The sequence below is a fragment of the Microplitis demolitor genome, chromosome 5 (assembly GCF_026212275.2).
Source record: "Microplitis demolitor isolate Queensland-Clemson2020A chromosome 5, iyMicDemo2.1a, whole genome shotgun sequence".
NCBI lineage: Eukaryota > Metazoa > Arthropoda > Insecta > Hymenoptera > Braconidae > Microplitis > Microplitis demolitor.
In genome coordinates, this window is record NC_068549.1 from 12,676,009 (window position 1) to 12,697,379 (window position 21,371).

The 21,371-nt window shown below is 30.6% G+C and overlaps 1 protein-coding gene across 13 annotated transcripts in view; it reads right to left on the minus strand.

The window, feature by feature from the left end:
- LOC103574506 (peroxisomal acyl-coenzyme A oxidase 3) overlaps positions 1 to 21,371 on the minus strand; it is a 343,167-nt gene that overhangs the window by 92,322 nt on the left and 229,474 nt on the right. For 12 of the 13 annotated variants that reach the window (XM_053739241.1, XM_053739246.1, XM_053739247.1 and 9 more), the window contains one exon: positions 10,704 to 10,858. In XM_053739241.1, the coding sequence (XP_053595216.1) occupies positions 10,704 to 10,858 (155 nt within the window). Of the gene's footprint in view, positions 1 to 9,802; positions 10,194 to 10,319; positions 10,599 to 10,703; positions 10,859 to 21,371 lie in introns of those variants that run through there. The other variant, XR_008403729.1, reaches the window with a different exon arrangement.

Sequence of the window (21,371 nt, forward strand, 5' to 3'; positions counted from 1 at the left end):
GGATAATATTAAAAAACATGTCGAAGATTTTGTTAGAAAATGTATTAGTTGTCAGAAAAAGAAATTAGTAAGAATAAAAACTAAACAACCGATGGTAATAAGAGATACATCCGCAGAAATTTGGGATAAATTAGCATTAGATATAGTAGTACCTAATAAAACATCAGCAAACGGTTATTCATATATTTTAACGATGCAAGACGATCTTTCAAAATATTGTTTTGCAATACCGCTAGTATCTATGACAGCCAAAGACATTGCTATAGCATTAGTCGAGAATTTAATATTAAAACACGGTTGCCCAAAAGTAATTTTAACAGATCAAGGTCAAGCATTTATAGGTAAATTTATGGGTTGTGTAGTTAAAATTTTCAAAATGAAACAAATAGAAACGACAGCTTTTCACCCGCAATCTAACGGTTCATTAGAAAGACGTCATCAAGCCTTAACAGATTATATCAAACACGTTACAAATAAAAATGATTGGGACAAATAGTTGCCTCATGCAACTTTTGCTTATAATACGAGTGTACAAAGTTTACCCCATCTAGACTATTTTTTGGTAAAGAAGTACGATTACCATCAGAATCTTCATACTTAGACGATATTCCTACATACGCAGATTACATTAAAGAACTCGCAATTCGATTGTTAGAATCAAGAAAAAAAGCAAGAAAAAATTTAGAAATTTCAAAATTAAAATCTAAAGTACCATACGATAAAAAAATAAATCCTGTAAAGTTTAAAATAGGTCAAAATATATTTTTAGTAAAGAATCAGAGAGATGGTAAATTTAAAGACTATTATTTAGGTCCTTATAAAATTACTGAAATATTCCCAGATAAAAACGAAATAGAAATTGAATATAAGCCAGGAAAAAAAAACTCATCCATTGTGACAGAGCTGAGATTGCTCATAAATAATCCGTAATTTTTTTTACACCAGTACCTTTTTAAAAACGCATTTAAGTAACTCTAGGGAACAAAATGATTTATTAAAAGTAACAAAGAAAAATAAACGATATCAAATAATTCATGATCTAATTTAATTAAAATGTAAGAATAACTACGTATAATTAAGAAAAATTAAGTTTTATTTGTAAATAGTTTTGAAAGACTGGAAACTTATAGACATAATTAAAGTTAAATAAATAGTAAAGATAAGATTAGTTAAAAAAATAAATCGAATTAAATGATGCTGAAAATCAAATATTCTAGAATAAGTATCATAATAATTTATAATATAACGCAAAATAGACAATAAACAATAGTGAAAATAAAATAATAATAACCAGAATTTTTGAAGATAAATTATTAAAAATATAAGAAGAATAGGAAAGAAAAAGTAAAATAATTAAGAAGATAGTTAAACAGAATATATCATATAAATATACTAGAGAAAAATAAATAAATAAATGAATAACAAAAAATTACTATGATAAATGAATGATAGACAGATAAAACAATAGAAATTTTTTTTCTTACTCATATGCATAGCTAAAAAAAAAATTATTTAATAATTTAGTTATAAAAAAAAAAAAGGAAAAAAATATATAATATAAAATTTTTTTATAATAATAATCTTAAGGAATGAAAGAAATAAAATTTTTTTTTCCCTGTGCAAGCATTATAGTGAATAAGACATTTATATTATATAGTATTGCATTAATAAATTGATATGTAAACATAACCCTCTAATAATTTGAGAAAAAAAAGAAAATGAACAAAAAATATCATACTAAAAAAATTAAACTTGAACAGATTTCACGTTGGTAAAATAAAATTTTTTAATACTTAGTATCCTTCACGGAAAAGGCCTGAACGAGTGAGGGTACTCGTCTAACGGGTGGGGGTGTGTTAAGTCCCAGCCTGTACGTCAGATGACGTGGGTATTTACTTCTCTAATTACCGACCTGAAATCTAACTCATTACATCGAATATCGATAACCAAGTAATTTCCATAGTATTTTATTAATTATATAAAACAATAATATATAATAATAGAATAATATTATTTAAGATATTTGAACGTTAAGAATATGAGTAATAGTTGATAAAGTTCTTTTTCTATATTTTATCAAATATAAATGAGCGCTAACGCCTCGAGTAAATCCTCGAGACGTGTAGCTGCACAAACATCTATTTTGTTTAAGATAACTTTTGTTAATAGATAAGTGACTCATTTGTTAGTAACAAAAGCGGAGATATCGTGAGAATTAAGTATTTTCATTAAATATTAGAATGGATCAATCGAGAACATGCGTTATCTCTAATGACCCCTCCATATGAATCGATGAGCGGGTCTGATGCCCAAACGTATTGATAAGAGTTACACTACTTTTTCTCGATCAGGAAAAGTCAGTCTGAAAGATAGAAATATTGAGAGCAGTCAGGCTCAATATTAAATACTCAACTTCTTCCTCACCCTCTTGAAGTTATTAGCAGGATAACTTTAACAAATTTATAAATCGATTCAATTGTATATTTTCACATTATTCAAATTATTCTTTTACAGTTGAATAAATTCGATTGAGATATAAAACAAATTATTATCAAACAACAAATTTATATCAATTACCGAATGGTGGCTGTTCAACCGATACTTAATAATTATTTATAATCATATGTAAGTTCTTATTACGTCCAATTCAAATCGACCGCTCAACCACGCCAGCGCTAAAACATCAACCAGGACGTCACACCATTATGAGCATAGCTGAAAAAGTTGTTGAAAAGGTGATAGTTTGCTGTGCAAAATTATGAGGAAAATTGATCAGTACGTGTTTTTTGTAAATCGACAATTTATATTTTAAATTTCAATAGTAGCGTGGTTTAAAATTTTTTTTTTTATTTTTTACTGGAAAGATTTTTTAAAACAAACATATTTTGTCTCTATGAAAATTTTATTTAAACCACTTTTCGCGAAGTAGGCATTTGAAAAAAAATCTCTATATTTTTCAAAATTTGATATTTCGATAACAGTTGGAGGAACAAATTTGAAAAAAATCATGATGGCCTTTTTCAACCTATACGAAAAAATAAAACAGTTTCAAAAAAAACCGAGATGCAAACACTAAATGGTGTCCGTTTTGGCGTGGAACGCCCCATATATTTCATTACAAGCTAACTTTTAGTTATAATTTTGGGATGTTATAATAATAAGGCAATTGATTTTATTAGAAAGTAAAATAAATTACGGAAAAGAACATATTTAAAATATTTAATATTGTTATAAAACATTTAAGCTACGAATTGATCTATTTAATTATTTTCTATAGGATTAAAAAATTAATTACTATTTAATTATTCCGTTTAATGGAATACAAATGTTTTTTAGTTAGAATATTAAAAGTAAGTTTCTAAAATTTAAAATTTTCGGAACGATCACGCGCGCAATTTAATAATAATAACCCGAAATTTAATAATAATAATAATCCGGAATTTTGATCATTTTGTTATAAAAAAATATATTTGCTAAGCACTTTTTTGTTGAATTTTTTCGGTTGTCGTCGTTTTAGCTTATTCTGCATCATCTAGTAAAAAAATTAATCGGCCAGGAAATTTCACCCACATGAATCTTTATCTCGACCGGACTAAATTGATTTATAAGCCGGGCATTGTCCTCAAGTTGTACAAAGCATTAAACCAGTAAATGAAGATGTTAAATAATAATCATACCCAAAACTAGGTCTGGAATAATTCAACAGTTCAATATTTTTGGATTCTGAGCATGGAAAAATTTTGTTCGACTTTCTTCGGATCTTACAATTTTGATGAATTTGGACAAAAGTTTGCATTTACAAAATAACATTGTTAAAATGCAATCGCTTACTCACATCCAGTTGTCATCGCTTCGGTATACATATCTATTTAAGTATTTGTGGTTTAAGAGCGGAAATACAGAAATAAATGCAGGTGAGTTCTAAAATCCTGGGAATTTAGCATTTTAGGAATCATGCATTCCACACTGTGAGGTTCCCTGTTGTCAAAACATAGAAATAATTTTCTGTTCATGGTGCAAAAAAGTCGATGTGTTTTCAGCACTTTTTTCATGAACATCATGATTGCAAAACATCTGTTGCATAGAATCGACATATGAAAAAAAAATCGGTCTGTCGGTTGACCCTGCGGGCCAGCCCCAAAACTTCCCGCCGATTTCGAGCTCCTTGAGCTCAGAAAATTGTTGTAGATACATTTTCTCTTCGATCTCGAAAATACTTTTGTATGCCTTTGTTTTCGTAAGAAAACGTTTTTTACGATTTTTTCTCAAACGATATCTCTCGAACGAATAAACCGATTAAGAAGTTCAAGGCGACAATCGACTTGTTTTATTGAGTTCTATAACTGATCAGATTTTTGAATTGATTCATCAAGTCGTTTTTGGAATACTTTCAAAATACTAAAAAAAAAAAATTTGGAATTAATCGGGTCAGTCATTTCGAAAATATTTGGAAAAAACCATTATCCGACATTTCTTTCTCCCGCGATATCTCTCGAACGAATTAACCGATTGAGATGTCTAAGGCTGCAATCGGCGCGTTTTATTGAATTCTAGAGCTGATTAAAATTTGAAATCGATCACGTCAGTCGTTTCAAAAATATTTAGAAAAAACCATTTTTCACCATTTCTTTCTCCAGCGATAACTCTCGAACGAATGATCCGATTTTGATGTTTGAGGTGGCAATCGACGCGTTTTATTGAATACTAGAGCTGATTAGATTTTGAAGTCGATCGTATAAGTCGTTTTTGAGAAATCAATAAAAAACTAAAAAAAAAATTTTTTTTTTTTTCGTAATTCGCAAATGTCTTCGAGTCTATTCGATCAATAATCTGAAATTTTTAGGAAAGTTGATGGCCAACAAGCTCTTTCGATTGCCACCTCAACCATCCAAATCGATTCATTAGTTCAAAAGTTACAAAGAGTTTACACACACACACACACACACACACACACACACACACACACACACACACACACACACACACACACACACACACACACACACTCGGACATAATTCTGAAAATAGTCAGAATAGCTTCCTAGGACCTCAAAACGTCGACGAAAACTCGATTTTCGAAAATCGGGGTGAAAACAATAACTTCCCGAAATTTTTGAAAATCGTCGATTTTCTTAGCGGAAAGTTAAAAATGAATATTCAATTAACATCAAAATGGTAAAATATTTTTTAAAAATATTTTTTCAAAAATTATTCAATGTACTCTAAGTTTAAAAACAAATTGCTTAATTGACTTGAAGAAAAAAATATTTGTCATTATTTATATTAAATAATTAATTTACACTCTTAATTACTAATATATACATATTATTAATTTTTAATAATTATCTTATTACTTAATGAATTAACAACAATACTAACAGATTATAGAGAAAAAAGTCGGTGACCGGCACCAACACGTTCAAACACTTTTTGGATTTGAGAGATTTTCATTGTCTATTGTCTATACTGTCTTTGTCCAGCATACGCAACCAATGGGAATGCATGATGTATGATGCATGATGCATGATGTATGATTGATTGATTCTCGAAAATAATGCTCAATTTCGCAACAGGATATGCGGTCGATTGTATTTCTGATATAAAGTGGATCAATAAAAATTTAAGTATCGCAAAGGTTAAGCAATTTTTAAAATTATTGTGCGTGTGAGTGTGTGGAAATGCCAAAGGTAGTTGGCCAATTTTAAGAAGGAAATTATTGAGGGTTAATTAATTAAATTAGATTTAAGTGAAATATTGCGGGTTAATAAAAATAAGGTTTTAATAAAGGTATAAGGTTATAAGTTTAGAAAAGGTATCTAAGGTTTATAAAAGTGATAAGGTTTTTTAATAAAGTTATAAGGTTTATAAAAGGTTATAAGGTTGATAAGTGTATAACGTTCAGAAAGTTATAAGATTATTAGGTTCATAAGGTAATAAAGTCATAAGGTTATAAAAGTTGTAAGACCCTGACGATTTAAGATCCGGTTCTGGGAGGCCGTTATCACTTCCAGTGTCGCCCCTAAAAAGGTAAATTAAGGACGATCAGAGTAACAGCATAGCCCTGTTATAAATGTATAATATAATTATTTTTATCATACAAAGTTGTTGATAATTTCGAGTGTTTGGATCCTGGCGGTACAAAGTGCTCAGGACACAAGGGCAAGTCCTTGTGAACCTCGTGTAAGTCTTTTGGATAACTTAAGTCTACTTCTAATATATATCCTACACTATCATCATTATTATTTAAAAATTTATTTACATTATCATCAACATTTTCCACCCACTCAAATGAACCTGAAGGCAGTGGCATGCTCATAGCTGCACCATACAAGTTATTAACATCATAGTACATTAAGTATGATTCAGCTTTACTTGGATCAAAGTCTTCACCCATGTACCGATTATTAGCAGCAGCATAACGGTTTGTACACTGAGATACCCCACCTCTGATGCCTTTTCCAATAAAAAGTACCATTTCAGGATCAGTTAAAAGCTGAAGTTCCACATCAGGGTATTTTAGCATAGCATCATTAGACAGACCGGGAGCAGTATAGTAATGTAATGGATCTAGTTTGTAAGTTTCAAAGCAGCTACGTCTAAAATTTTCAAACACATCTGCTAGAAGAAGTACATCAATTTTAAAATATGAATCTAAGTCGCATATCTTGGCATTATGATGATTAAACTGTGGATTTCAGTTAAACTCCATCCAGAGACTTTTTGATTAAATTCCTCCATTTTCTTTAACAATTTATCATTAACATAATCTTTGTACCAAGTAGCAAGAGATGTTGCGGCTAAAATATCTCGGCTCTTGGTGTTGAATGACTTTGATTCTCCAATCATATTTTCAGCTCTTACATTTCTACATTTGCAAATCAATTTAACATTTACTTTAAGCCCAGCAATATCTCTGAGCATATTCTCGACTTTTTCAATGATAACGTCTTAAACATCATCAAGAAAAGTACGAAGATCTGTATGAGCTTGATTCACCACGCATCAAGATTTGATGTTATTTAAGAATGCATTTTCAAGATCTTGCCGCTTGATGAGACGTCGGTTTGCACGCAAATCACCACCAGTTACTTCTCCACTCAATTGCGCAAATTGATCAGCATACTAGTATAAAAGTACAATATTTGCTCGTACACTTCTTATGACTTGAACATTTATTTGAGGATCTAGCAAGATCTCATTGAAGTAATCAATTGTATCAGCGCACACTTGATAACACTTCTGACAATGTTCTTTAGCTAATGGCTTATCATGTAAATCATTGAATGATTTAATTATTGAATCTACTGGACGCTGAAGCGCCACAATAGAATCGTTTTGTGCCATTTTTTCAAAAGTTCATCATTAAAGTTAATGTTTATATTTACACTTAAAATTATTTTTCAAAGTTCATCACTAGTATTATTTATTAAGTAGTTTTTACATAAATTAATTAGTTTATAAAGTTTTTAAAAAATCACTACGATTGTTCATTAAAAAATTTATCACTAAAACACTTGAATTATTTATATATTGTTCAAATAATCACTTAAATTGTTTATATATATTGTTTCAATAACCACTTGAAAAATTTGTTCATTAAAAATTTTCTAAATGCGCACACAAAGAACTTTAACTCGTTAGAGATTCGTACTTCATTGAGTGAACTCGTACTTCTATTTTGTGAAGTATGCTTCCACGCGGTGCTTTTATAGGTGGGGGAATAACTCATCAATTGCGCAGTAGAAAGTTCTAGAACTCATGAGTACCAACCTTATGAAATAAAACTCCCTAGAATGTTGCGAAAAATTCCCTAGAAAATAACAAAGTACCAGTCTATACAACAGAAATCCCCTAGAATCTTGGCAAAAAAATTCCTAGATTGTATCAACATAACCTAAGATCCAGATGGCGTGACGGAAAGTTTAACATCATCTATTACGCAGTTTTAAATTTAACTGGATGAGTCATGATCTAAAACAAGAATCGAGTCAGTCATCATCTAATAATAAACTCTCTAGAACATTCTACTGCACAGTTAAAATAACAATGGAAAGTTGTTTTCTCGGAACTGGATGAGTCATCATCAAAAAATAAACATTCTACTACGCAGTTAAAATTAAACTTGATGACATAATCTACAGATAGAATCAATCAAACCATAGCTAATAAAGAATATTCGAGGTCGCTAAAAAATCATGTTGTCAAATCATGCAATTTCTAAGTAATCCATGATAATGTTCTTGAAAATGTGCCACACATTCATTCAGTAACTTCAGGAAAAAACAAGCTCGAAAGTTTCAAAATTAATTCAAAATGGCTGAAATAGGTATAATATTTGATTCAAAATAGCGGGAATAGGCATAATATTTGATTCAAAATGGCGGGAATAGGCATAATATTTAATTTAAAATGGCGGATATTGGCATAATATTTCCTTCAAAATGGTGGAAGTAGACATGAAATGGTGGATAAAAACTTTGTATAGCGTCAATTAGCATTAAAACGATGTCAAAAAGGCCCTAAATAAGCTTAAAATGGCGGACGTGAGCATAATACTTAAATCAAAATGGTGGACTAGGCTCAAAGCTACCAACTGTAAGGCCAACGCGAGCATTGATTTTTTCGGAAATTCCCGCTCAAAATATATACGAGGCGCCACCTATAATAACATGAGCTCAAAGTGGCGGGTACTAGCTCAAAATAATAGATAAGAATTCGAAATAGCGGACAATTATCATCAAACGGGCCCTAGATAAGCTGAGATCAGTCGGTAAAAAGGCCCCAGATAAACTCAAAATTATGTCAATTAGCCTCAAAATGATGTCAAAAAGGAGCAAGATAACCACACCAATAGCTGACACGCTATCATCAATCGTCAACTTCTTGTCCGTTGGCACAACAAATCATGCCCATCTTGCCCCTGGTGGACCAGAAACCCTCTTGTCTATCTACCTATCTTCAAAAATATTTCCACTGCTCCCATTCGATTTTTTAAACTGCAAGTATGTGAAATTGTCAAAACACATCTTTATTAAAAAAATCTCTCGATTTTTACGGATTAAAACATGTCTCAGTTATTTCGAAATCAGAGGGGGACACCTGGAAATTTCTTCTTGTCAGACACTCCCAGTATATCTATAGGAGGAGCATTCCCCAGAGAGACCCCCTGGCTGGTCAAACTCATTGATAACGTGAAAGTAGAAAAAAAAACAATGCTTCATGGCCATTGAAAAACGATTCGCGGAGTTTTTAAAAGAGCAAGAAGAAATTGTAAAAAAATTACAGGACGATCTTGATGAGGTACAAACCACTGTTTTAACTTTAACTTATGAATATACTGAAATTAAATCTCACCTAAAGAAAATCGAAAATTTCCTAAACTCTTCATGAGATCTTACCGTGATGTAAATCAACTTGCCGTTTAGAAAATGAAGACTTTCCACTTTTGAAACAAATAACATCTTTTAAAAAATGTCGATAACGATCAAAAAAACTTAATCATACAAAATATTGTTCTTAAGGGTTTCCCCACCCAACCAGCATCTAATCTTACTGAAACCATAGCTACTTTTGCGGTTTTGAAGTTACGGTTGAAACACAGTAGGTTAATAATGATCCTCTATGGGGTCTAATGGATGGGGAGTATCACTTGGACGGATTCCTCAATGTTTTTTTGGTAGATTTCTTCAGAAATCATATGATTACATTGGGTATTATGATGGGATCATCGAAAAATTTTACTATTGTATATCTTATTTTACATGATAGAATAAAAAAAAACATCCAGTCAAAAGTTCATCTATGTATGTATGTATGTATACGCACGCGCATGCGCGCGCATGTGTGTATGTGCATGTATTTTGCTTATATAACTTATTATTTTAACTAATTTGTATTCTTAAAAACTTTCAAAAAAATTGATTTTTACAGATTTATCTTCCAACTACTTCTAAGTGATATCTTAATCCACAATTTCGTAAATTCCAAGTTGTAGCCTATCAAATACGCATTAGTTAACTCTATTATAACCTTATTTTCAATTGATTAATTCATTTTTTGTAGCGCTCAAGGGTATAATCATCGATTTTGTAAGGTTACAATAGAGTCTTTATGATTTTTTCTAAAAATTTTGAAAGATAAAAATGTTATTTGATATAGTAATTTTTCCATGCCACCTTCTCTGAATTGATAATCTTAAAAAAAAATAACACATGAATTATTACTCAAATGATGTTAAAATACAAAATAAAATATGCAGATTTCTTTATGAAATCCATTTAAAAATTAAATTTTCAAATTGATTAGAATAAAAAATATACCTTTCCATTCCGGGTATGGCAGTTTTATTTTATTTAATAAATTTGTTTTTCAATCTCGTAATACTAAACAAGTCCTAACTTTTTGTGAGCTCGAATAGCTCAAAAAACCGATGCATTGGCGCATTGAAGAGTTTTTTTGAGCTAGGCATGCTTGGAAATGTATTTATGATACTGTTTTCGAGCTCCTCAAGCTCATAAACAGCGGAAAGTTTTAGAATTGGCGCGTATGGTCAACCGTTTCCTAGTTTTTTGACAAAATTATATTCTCATAGGATGTTGCTATAAATTTTTCAATCGGATTAAATCAGAGATTTTATGCAGGGATATAACTAAGTTAATTATTGAGATATAATTCAATATAATATTACTTTTTAATGATCTTACCTCTCCATAAATGAGTGATAATGATTTAGCATAGAATGTTTGAGACTCATTTCGAACTATAAATGGATTTTTTCCTATATTCTTCAAAGCTTCAATGCGTTGGCATGTTTTTTCAAAGTAGTAACAAACCAGCCATTGAAAAACCTTAAGTAAATCTGAAGAAAACAATTCAATTCATTATTTTTGCTTTACAAAATATTCTTATAGGGTAGGTGCTTCTAATATCAACACGTTCTAAAATCCGGCCGCTTAAGGACATTCCCACCAAGCAATCGTGCTCAATTTTAAAGACGATTCTCCATGTGTTAAGTTTTATCAATACACTGAAAACTAGTGGAGGGACAGTGCACTTTTTCGCTTGCTCTTACCTGCGAAGAAGTCCAAAAATATTCTCATTGCATTGAATTTCCGAGGCGGCAACGTGTTTTTTTTTCTCTGTTTATTCTTATGTGGAAACGCGAGTCGTAGAATTTAAATGTTTTGAAAAATTTTTAGGAATTACTTTTCGATTAGTGATTGTAAATAAATGTTTAATAAGAAAAAGATTAGTGCTAAAATAACTAAAGCCTTAGCAAGTATGTCTGAGGCGAAAAGCAAAAACATCAAAAAGAAATGCATGAAACAGCTTATAACGTAAACCGTTTTTATTCTGACGACGGAGACGCGAATAAAATCCGGAGTTGTATGTGGTCACCTACGTGTCATAAAAATTATAAATAAAAATAATACATGTAACTAAAAATCATAAATAGTTTTAAATCAATTAAAGGTGTGCCTGGACCAGCTCCTCAGGCTGGGTTAGTGCACGAGGGCGCCAGCCCGTTTTTACAAAACGCACTAAAATAATGACAAATCAGGGGAGAGATCATGGGACAAAATCTCGAGGGAGGATGTATGCACCAAACGGAATGACAACCATAGAAATATGTAATGAACGAAAATAATAATCAATAATATTGCTAAATATATCCATAAAATAAATAAATACTGGCTGTCACTGGACTTTTATTACTAAAATATTCAATTCAAATACATTTAAAAAAAACTCAACAAATTATTACAATACCAAATTTAGATTTACCATTCTTAATTCTTTGCAATAAATTTTTATTAAATTGAAATATGCTCATAGTAGCCAAATAATAATAATAATCAATTCAATTTTAATAATATTATGAAATTCTCCACTGGGGAAGCCAAATTACAAATTACAAATTTTCATTCAATATAATTAATATAGATTGTAAACAAATAAAATGATACTAATCTTTTTCATTATTTCCAATTATTTACTCTGGGGAGAGAAAGACGCGTGTACTCAATATATTTGGCAACACTGAGCTGCATACCATTAAATTATAAAATAAATTTTCCCCAGAGAAATAATATTTTAAATACTCAAATATAACTTTAAAGTAATATGTAAAATATTAGTGTAAGACAAAGCCACACTTTCTGCCCTTATCTAATCCTCTAAGGAATTTATTCGACGCGTTTTCGTACGTATGCACCAAACTCTGGGACGTACGCCGAATATATTCCAATTATTATCACAAAATAACTCAGTTTCAATTATTTATCAAACAAATACCGCGATCAACTTTACTGAGGATCCAGCGATAGCCGATACAACAAATGACGATACAATTGACTTACCGACGTTGATAACAATTTACTTCTGGAACTTTTGGATAATAAATATCACATGAACCATATTTTTTCTTTAGTATAACAAAATACTAATTATCCAAATTAGATGAATTTTAACTATTTAATAACTTTATTACGGCAACTGGGCCAGAACAATTTACCTACCTTTACAAAATCTCGGTCCTCTCTAACTAAATTTTCGCGTCGGTTTTCCGAGAGATGGGTGTCACTCACGTGTTATCCCCTCGAACGACCTAGCACCCGAAATTATCAATTATAATAAAATATATAAATTTGTCACACGGCCTGAATTATATCTTAATAATAAATTAAATAATATTTCCCACCTATAAACATAAACATAATCATTATTATCTCTTTCAAATAATAAAATAATAAATAATTTTGAGCACCACGTGACTGGAGAATAATATTGATTTTTATCCCCACTATATCGACTTACTCTCCCTTCGGTCGATATTTTATCTATAACATAAGTCATAGAGTAAAAATAAAAAAAGCAAATTATAGCCTCAAGTTTCTAGTTTTCAGATTTGGACTTAAAATTTTCGTATCATGCATGGTTCTGGAGTATTTCTAAGAAAACCGACGCAAAACAAATTTTCTAAATTTTTGTTCGTCTTTATAGAGTTTTGAAAACTGCAAAACATTTTCTATGAGTCACAATTAGTAGCTTTTGATAAAAAAAATTTTTTTTAAAACACCAATGTTGTTTTAAAAATACTTAAAAATTCGCATATTTAAGGATATTCAGAAATCATGGTATAACTTTGGATATAACTGATGACAATGGATACCTTCTGTTTTTTTTAACTATGAAGTATCTTGAAAAAACGCTCAAAATTTCAAAGCCCTGCGATTCTTCTTTCTTCGTCTTCCGAAGCTTTAAGTTGATTGTTTTTGCCAAAAATCACGATAATGGGTACTTTCTCGGTTTTTGTTGATTTTTTCAATTTCAACATGGTTTTTTTTACCAACAATCCTAATTTCATTGATAAAAAACATTGATTATCGAATAAAAAGTTTTTTCAAAATTGTTTTTTTTTTTTTTTTGTTGTATCCGTGATGCTTAATCATTGTCAAAAAGAATTCCTCAATTTTTTTTTGCCGGTTGCAATAGCGTTACCCAAATTGTATCACGTGGAGGTTGGTCGGTCGAATTTACGCTTCTTACACTCGAGCTTATGTGTGTGCCTGTTTGTGTGTTTGTTTAGGTCTACTAATGCCGCCAGTAAAAAAATAATTGAGGAACAGTGCATGATGAAAAAATTTAAATTCCAGATCTGAAAGCAAGAAACTTGAGGCTACAATTTGTTTTTTTAATTTTTACTCTTCAACCATTTTTCACCGAGTTACAGTATGTTGAAAATCGATTTAAAATTCTGAATTTTTTTATATCTCTTAATTTTTGTGACCAGTGTGTCTCCTTTTTTTATCGTTAAACTTTTGAAGTTTAGTAAGAGAGGGTGAGGCAGAGCAGCCCCCCTGAAATTTTGATCAAAATAAAATTTTTTTCTTTTTCGTCTAATCACTATAAATCTGATATATTTGCGAATTTTAAGCTCTACGCATGACACTTAGGGCGAAATAGACCAACCAAAAATTGTGAAAAAATATTTCTTTCATTCTTTCATCGTCAAATTACAAAAAAATTTAATATATTAATCCATTTTCGGGCTGATTCTCCATAACTGGGGCAAATTTGGCAACTAAAAATATTTGAAAATAATTTTTTATTTCCTCATTGTTAGAATTTTTTAAATATTGCAAAATTATCTGTAATATAAAAAATCAAAAAACACGTTTTTTGGGTTCAAAATAATGACGAAAACGAAATATAGAATTGTTTATTTTTTTTTTATGAAACAACAATCAGTAATTAAGTTAATCAAGGGGAAACGATGTATCTCGCCTTAAAAATTTTTTTTTGAGTAATCTAAAATCAAAAATATTTGTTAAGAGACAGAATACATTCTTAATTATAAGAACAAAAAAAAAAAATTATCATTTTTTGTAGGGGATCCTCTCTGCCCCACGAAAAATCAGTTTTTCAGAATTTCGGCAAAATATTCATAACTTTGTTCGAAATAGGACGAAAGTACAGTGATTTGATGGTTGAAAGCAACAAAGAGTAATAATTGGCTTAGGTGGCCACTTTCCCTCACCCTTCCCTATATAGACTACATAAAGAATGTTAATTTCGATAAATTCAGTGATAAAGTAAATCATACGTATATTATATTGATGTAAAACAGCTGTCGTAGTACATAGGGGGCATTCCTCGCCAAATCGGACGGTTTCAAAGATAGATTTTTCCAATTTTCTTAATTTTTTGGTATTTTTTAGTACCCCTCAAAAGAGGCTTCCTAGTAAATTTTGAAATTTTTTGATCAATGGTTCAGAAAATATCGAATTTCAGAAAAAACCGCTCTTTTTGTGGTTTTTTGATCATAACTTTCGTAATAATGGTCGAACTTCAGTGTTTTTTTTCAAAATTTTCGTTTTTAGATGACCTTCAGAGCAAAAAATACAAAACAAATATAAGAAATATTTTTAATCGAGATTTTTGAATTTGAAGTGTTCAACTGTGTTTTTAAAAAAAGATGTATGCTACGATTTTCTTGAAAATTTTCTATCTTGAACTTTTAACCATTCTGCAACTTTTAAGCCTGCTCCGGTAATAAGCCTCCCACAATTACTGTTTTTTTTCGATTTTTGAAAATTAAATTGATTTTTTTTTCGCTATAAATGATTATCAGTACCAATTTTTTACACTGTATACTTGTTTTCCTTGCATATTATAAAATGATTTCAATATTTTTTTGTTCTAAGTAGGAATTTAAAAGCATTAAGTGAAAGTTGATACTATTTATGAGCAGTTATAATAAACGTTTTTATTTATTAAGAAGCAACTATTTTGAAGCAAAAGAAAAATTAGATTTGCTAACTAGATTTGCTACAATACAGCTAAGACCATTACAGAAGCTCAAAAATTCTATATAATTATTCGAAAGAGCGACGAAACTCTATTACAAACTAGAAGTGGGTAGTTCCGGACCTGTATAGTTCCATGAGCTATACCTTTTGTCGCATACGTATCCGATCGTTCCTCAAAATTCACTTTAGTTTGCTCACTAGTTCTTTTTTGACCGCCACTGCCGTCATCACTAACAAGCAGTAAAGCAGCAGAATAATTTTTAATGGGTTATTTTTTATGGAACTTTAAGTTGAATACCAATCATAATTTATTCTCTATTTTGTATAAAATAATATAATTCGTCGTGAATGCATCTTAAACACATGTAGGTCGCATAGCGTAATGTTGTGTGTGCTAGAATAATTTGTATGTTTACGTTCTAAATACTGAACATTCATGAGAATTAAAAACGTTAAATAGTTCCACGGATATAATTCCAAGAACTAGTTCCTCTTTGCTTCGGAAACGTTCCAGGTTCTATCCGGAATGTTCCCGGAACTACCTACCTCTATTACAAACGTTTTTAATTATTTCCGTGTTCTTTCGAGAATTTTATATTAACTATTGATTCATAATTTGCGGTTTTTTGCATAATTATATGGAATTATTGAACTCCTGTAATGGTCTTAGCTGTATTGTTTAGCAAATCTAATTTTTCTTTTGCTTCAAAATAGTTGCTTCTTAATAAATAAAAACGTTTATTATAACTGCTCATAAATAGCATCAACTTTTACTTAATGCTTTTAAGTCCCTACTTAAAACAAAAAAATTTTGAAATCAATTCATAATATGCAAGATAAAGAAGTATACAGTGTCAAAAATTGGTACTGATAATCATTTATAGTGAAAAAAAATTATTTTCATTTTCAAAAATCGAAAAAAAATAGTAATTATGGAAGGCCCACTACCGGAGCGGGCGTAAAAGTTGCAGAATGGATAGAAGTTTAAGATAGAAAATTTTCAAGAAAATCGTAGCATACATATTTTTTTCAAAACACAGTTGAAGACTTGAAATTCAAAAATCTCGATTAAAAACATTTCGTATATTTGTTTTGTATTTTTTGCTGTAAAGGCCATCTAAAAACGAAAATTTGAAAAAAAAACATTGAAGTTCGACCGTTATTACGAAAGTTATGATCAAAAAACCATAAAAGGAGCGGTTTTTTCTGAAATTCGATATTTTTTGAACCATTGATCAAAAAATTTCAAAATTTACCAGGGAGCCTCTTCTGAGGGGTACTAAAAGATACCAAAATATTAAGAAAATTGGAAAAATTTATCTTTGAAACCGTCCGATTTGGCATGGAATGCCCCATAGACATCTGATCGGGTAGTATCTCAGATTTAGTTATCTGCTGATGTGTTTACTCAATGAATACATCTGCCGTAATCAATATAAGATTTCAAGACTATAATAAATAAAATGTTTTAATGGCAGATGTGGTCAATTACATTAAAAAAAAGTTTTTTTCTGCATTTTCAAAACTGTCTGCCACAATGTTAAACCCGCAATAATGGTCTGCCATTATTACTTCCGTCAATAATAATAATTAGGGCCGATAAGTTTGCCCGCTAAAAGATGCGCGAAATTTTCGAAACTCTGATTGGCTGTTCGTTTTTTTTTTAATTTAGTTCTACAAGTGAATATCATCTGTCGCAGCTGAATTCAATATGATCGAACTGTCAAAGTATATAACGTTATGTTTGAATTTCTTTGTAGATCCAGCGGTAACCTCAGAGTTGAAAATTTTGAGGGAAGCGCTAAAAGCACCATGACAATTTTGATAGAAAAAAAAATGTAGAAAATTAGATAAGATTTTAGAAGCTACAACATGAATTTAAAAAAACGACTGTGTTTAAAAAAGAAAATTAATAAATTTGTAAAATTGTAAATTAAAGTTAAGCGACATGGAAATTTCAGCAAAATTCAGTCTATTTTCGACAAGGATATAATACCATTGCATTTTAAAGGAGCACTGGCATGGCTTATACTGAAAAAAAATTTACTAACAAAACGCTTGGTCTGTTTTTCCGCTCTGAGACCTTGTTAAAAAGTTACAAGACTTTTTTAGTGAGTGAATAAAATATTCATAAAAAAAATCCGAAGTATTTTTTTCAAGTCGATGAAATAATACTTTGCAGCGGTAGCAAAGGCATAGCTTTTATAGGAAATAAAATTCCCTACAAAAAATCGTTAATGTTTTTTTCTGCTCTGAATCCTTGTTAAAAAGTTACAGGACTTTTTTAGAGAGCAAATCAAACATTGAAAAAAAATCCGAAGTATTTTTTTTTCAAGTGAATTAAATAATTCTTTTCAGTATTAGCAAAAGTATGGGTGTTATAGAAAATAAAATTCGCTACAAAAAAGCATTCATGTTTTTTTTTGCTCTGAGTCCTTGTTAAAAGGTTACAGGATTTTTATAGAGAGTAAATAAAATATTAAAAAAAAAAAAAACCAAAAGTTTTTTTTTTTCAAATCGATGAAATAATTCTTTTCAGTGGTAGCAAAAGCATGAGTTTTATAGGGAATAATATTCTCTACAAAAAAGCATTCATGGGTTTTTTCGCTCTGAGTCCTTGTTAAAAGGTTACAGGACTTTTTTAGAGATCAAATAAAAAATAAAAACAAAATCCAAAATATGTTTTTGAAATCGATGAAATAATTTGTTTCAGTGGTAGCAAAAGCATGAGTCTTATAAGAAATAAAATTCCCTATAAAAAAGAATTTATGGGTTTTTCTGCTCTGAGTCCTTGTTTCAGCCATGTATCTTACAAGTGTCGGACATGTCTCTCACGAGTGTCTCGCGAGTGTGAGATATGTGTATCGCAAGTGTTTTAGGAGTGTTGGACAAATGTCTCACAAGTGTCGAACGTGTGTATCGTAAGTGTCCGACGTGTTTTAGCCATGTGTCTTACAAGTGTCAAACTTGTGTCTTACAAGAGTCGGCAATGTGTCTCACGAGTACCCCGCAAGTGTCAGATATGTGTCTCGCAAGTGTCAGACTTGTGTCTTACATATGTCGGACATGTGTCTTACATATGTCGGCTATGTGTCTCACAAGTGTCTTCAAAGTTTCGGACATAGATCTTACAAGTGTCGGACATGTGTCTCGTTAGTGTCGGACACGTGTTAGCTATGTATCTTACAAGTGTCGGCTATGTGTCTCGCAAGTGTGTTAGAAGTTTCGGACATAGATCTTACAAGTGTCGGACATGTTTCAGCTATGTGTCTTACAAGTGTCGAGCATGTGTCTCACAAGTGTAAGACATGTGTCTCGCAAGTGTCGGACATGCGTCTCACGAGTGTCTCGCAAGTGTCGGACATGTATCTCACATATGTTGACCACGTGTCTTACATATGTCCAATTTTATACAGTGGAAATCTAAAACATACATACCTTCTCAATAAGACAATTTGTAGAGAAATTGAGAAAAATATACATAGCCTGAACTGGGAATCGAACCCAGACCATGTCGGTATCGCGCCGAGTGCTCTACCAGTTGAGCTATCCGACACTATACTATAATCCGTTCTATTTGATTTATAACTTATTGAGCTACACCACCCATCATACAGTAATACGTTACGTATATTATAAATTATAACGAAATAAAATTTTAGAGTGGGTACTTTCTACCCTGTATGCTTGTCAGGGGTTAAATTAATCAACGGCGTCAAAATTCAAGTTTCGGAAATCACAAATTTGAAATGAATAATTTTTAAGTTACTTATGTACTGAATATTGCAATAAGATTTAACTATTTACTTGATGATACAATTTTTTTAAACGAAAGAAATTTTTTTTTCAATTAAAATATTTATTTATTTAATTTGCTCACTAAAAACGTCCTGTAACTTTCTAACAAGGACTCAGAGCAGAAAAACACATAAATGCTTTTTTGTAGAAAATTTTATTTTCTATAAAAGCTATGCCTTTGCTACCGCTGAAAAGAATTAATTCATCGACTTGAAAAAAAATAGTTTAGATTTTTTTTATAAATATTTTATTTGCTCCCTCAGAAAGTCCTGTAACTTTTTAACAAGGATTCAGAGCAAAAAAAAACATGAATGATTTGTTGTAGCGAATTTTATTTTCTATAAAAGCTATGCCGTTGCTACCACTGCAAAGAATTATTTCATCGACTTGAAAAAAACACTTTAGATTTTTTTCATGAATATTTTATCCACTCACTAAAAAAGTCTTGTAACTTTTTAACAAGGTCTCAGATCGGAAAAACAGACCAAGCGTTTCGTTAGTAAATTTTTTTTAGTATAAGCCATGCTGGTGCTCCTTTAAAATGCAATGGTATTATATCCTTGTCAAAAATAGACTGAATTTGGCTGAAATTTTCATGTCGCTTAACTTTAATTTACAATTTTATAAATTCATCAATTTTCTTTTCCTAACACAGTCTTTTTTTTAAATTTATGTTGTAGCTCCCTAAATCTCATCTAATTTTCTACATTTTTTTTTCCATTAAAATTGTTATGGTGCTTTTAGCGTTTTCCTCAAAAATTTTTAACTCCTAGGTTACCGCTGGTTCTACAAAGAAATTCGAACACAAGGTTATATACTTTGACAGTTCGATCATATTGAATTCAGCTGCGACATATGATATTCCCTTGTAGAATTAAATATAAAAAAAATAAACGAACAGCCAATCAGAGTTTTGCAAATTTCGCGCATCTTTTAGCAAAAGAATCTTATCGGCCCTAATAATAATATATTTTGAAATTTCAAAACAGCAGACGTGGTCAAATGCAATCACAATTCGCCAAAAATTGAAACCTGTTTTACCTGCGCACTCGCCGCGTCCACCACTTTGGGCTTAGTGAGTCCTCATGTATGGTAGGTATGGGGCCCTCAATGTGCAAAAACCCAGGTCTGGTCAAATAGATACAGGTATGCGCTCACTGGCTCTTAGAGTTTATTTTTACAAAAACATATTCGTCATATCTTTAATTATTGATTTTTAGTTTTTTAAAACAATCGTAAGAAAATTTCTATTTCTATTCATGAAAACGTGTGCTACCACACTGATCGAGGTAGGGTTCACAATATGCAAATTTAAATAGTTAATAATTACAAATTTAGTACGGCATGGGCTATTTCGCAAAATTTCTACGTATGAAGGATATTCGAAAGTATGTATATTTAAGGTTTCAGGAAGATCGTAAGAACAGTGATTTCAGTGGGAACGTCCTTAAGAGTTATTTTTGCATACTACAAATATTTTAAGCCTAACCTACTAGCCTATCAGAGATGTACTATAGTTATTATTAATAATTTTGACTCGAATCTCGTTTTCGAGATGAACTGATGTAGTTACGCTACCCTCGCCCAGGTGTTGAAAACAAAAACGAGAGAAACTTAAAATATATGAGCAATTAAGGATATTATTGTTATAAAAGAAATTAAAAAAAAACTGTGCATATACATTTATAAAACGTTGTAGATAAATATTTTCTTAAATTTTTTTTTTTGTAATCTAACAAAGATAATGAATTTTATATAAACATATGTTCTCTTTACCAAAGTTCACCAAAGAACATTTTTTTTATAATTTTTAAACTTATTTTAATCCGTTACTATTATTTAGAATCAAGTCTGATCAGATCTTAAGGCCCATGCATGTTCATGTTTGACCAGGCTTGAATTTATCCAATCATTTATTTTGTCAATTACAAGCCTGAGAGATCCGTGACGGTACAGATCTGATCAGGTCTAATTATTTTTTTCGGGTCTGAAACGAAATTAATTTTTTATTTTTACCCTATTCAAAATTGTAAATATACACTACATTAGAACATCTAAATATTATATAATGTAAATTGATCAACATAAGAATTATAAAACAGAGTACCCATTGAACCCATGACCTCAATTTGACGTCATACGTAAGTCATAGAAATATCATGGCATCTTATGTTAATTTGACGTTCTATATGGAGTTAGTCTGATGTAAGAACTTATGACGTGATATTGATCTGAAGCATGACTATTGTGTGACATCTCAAT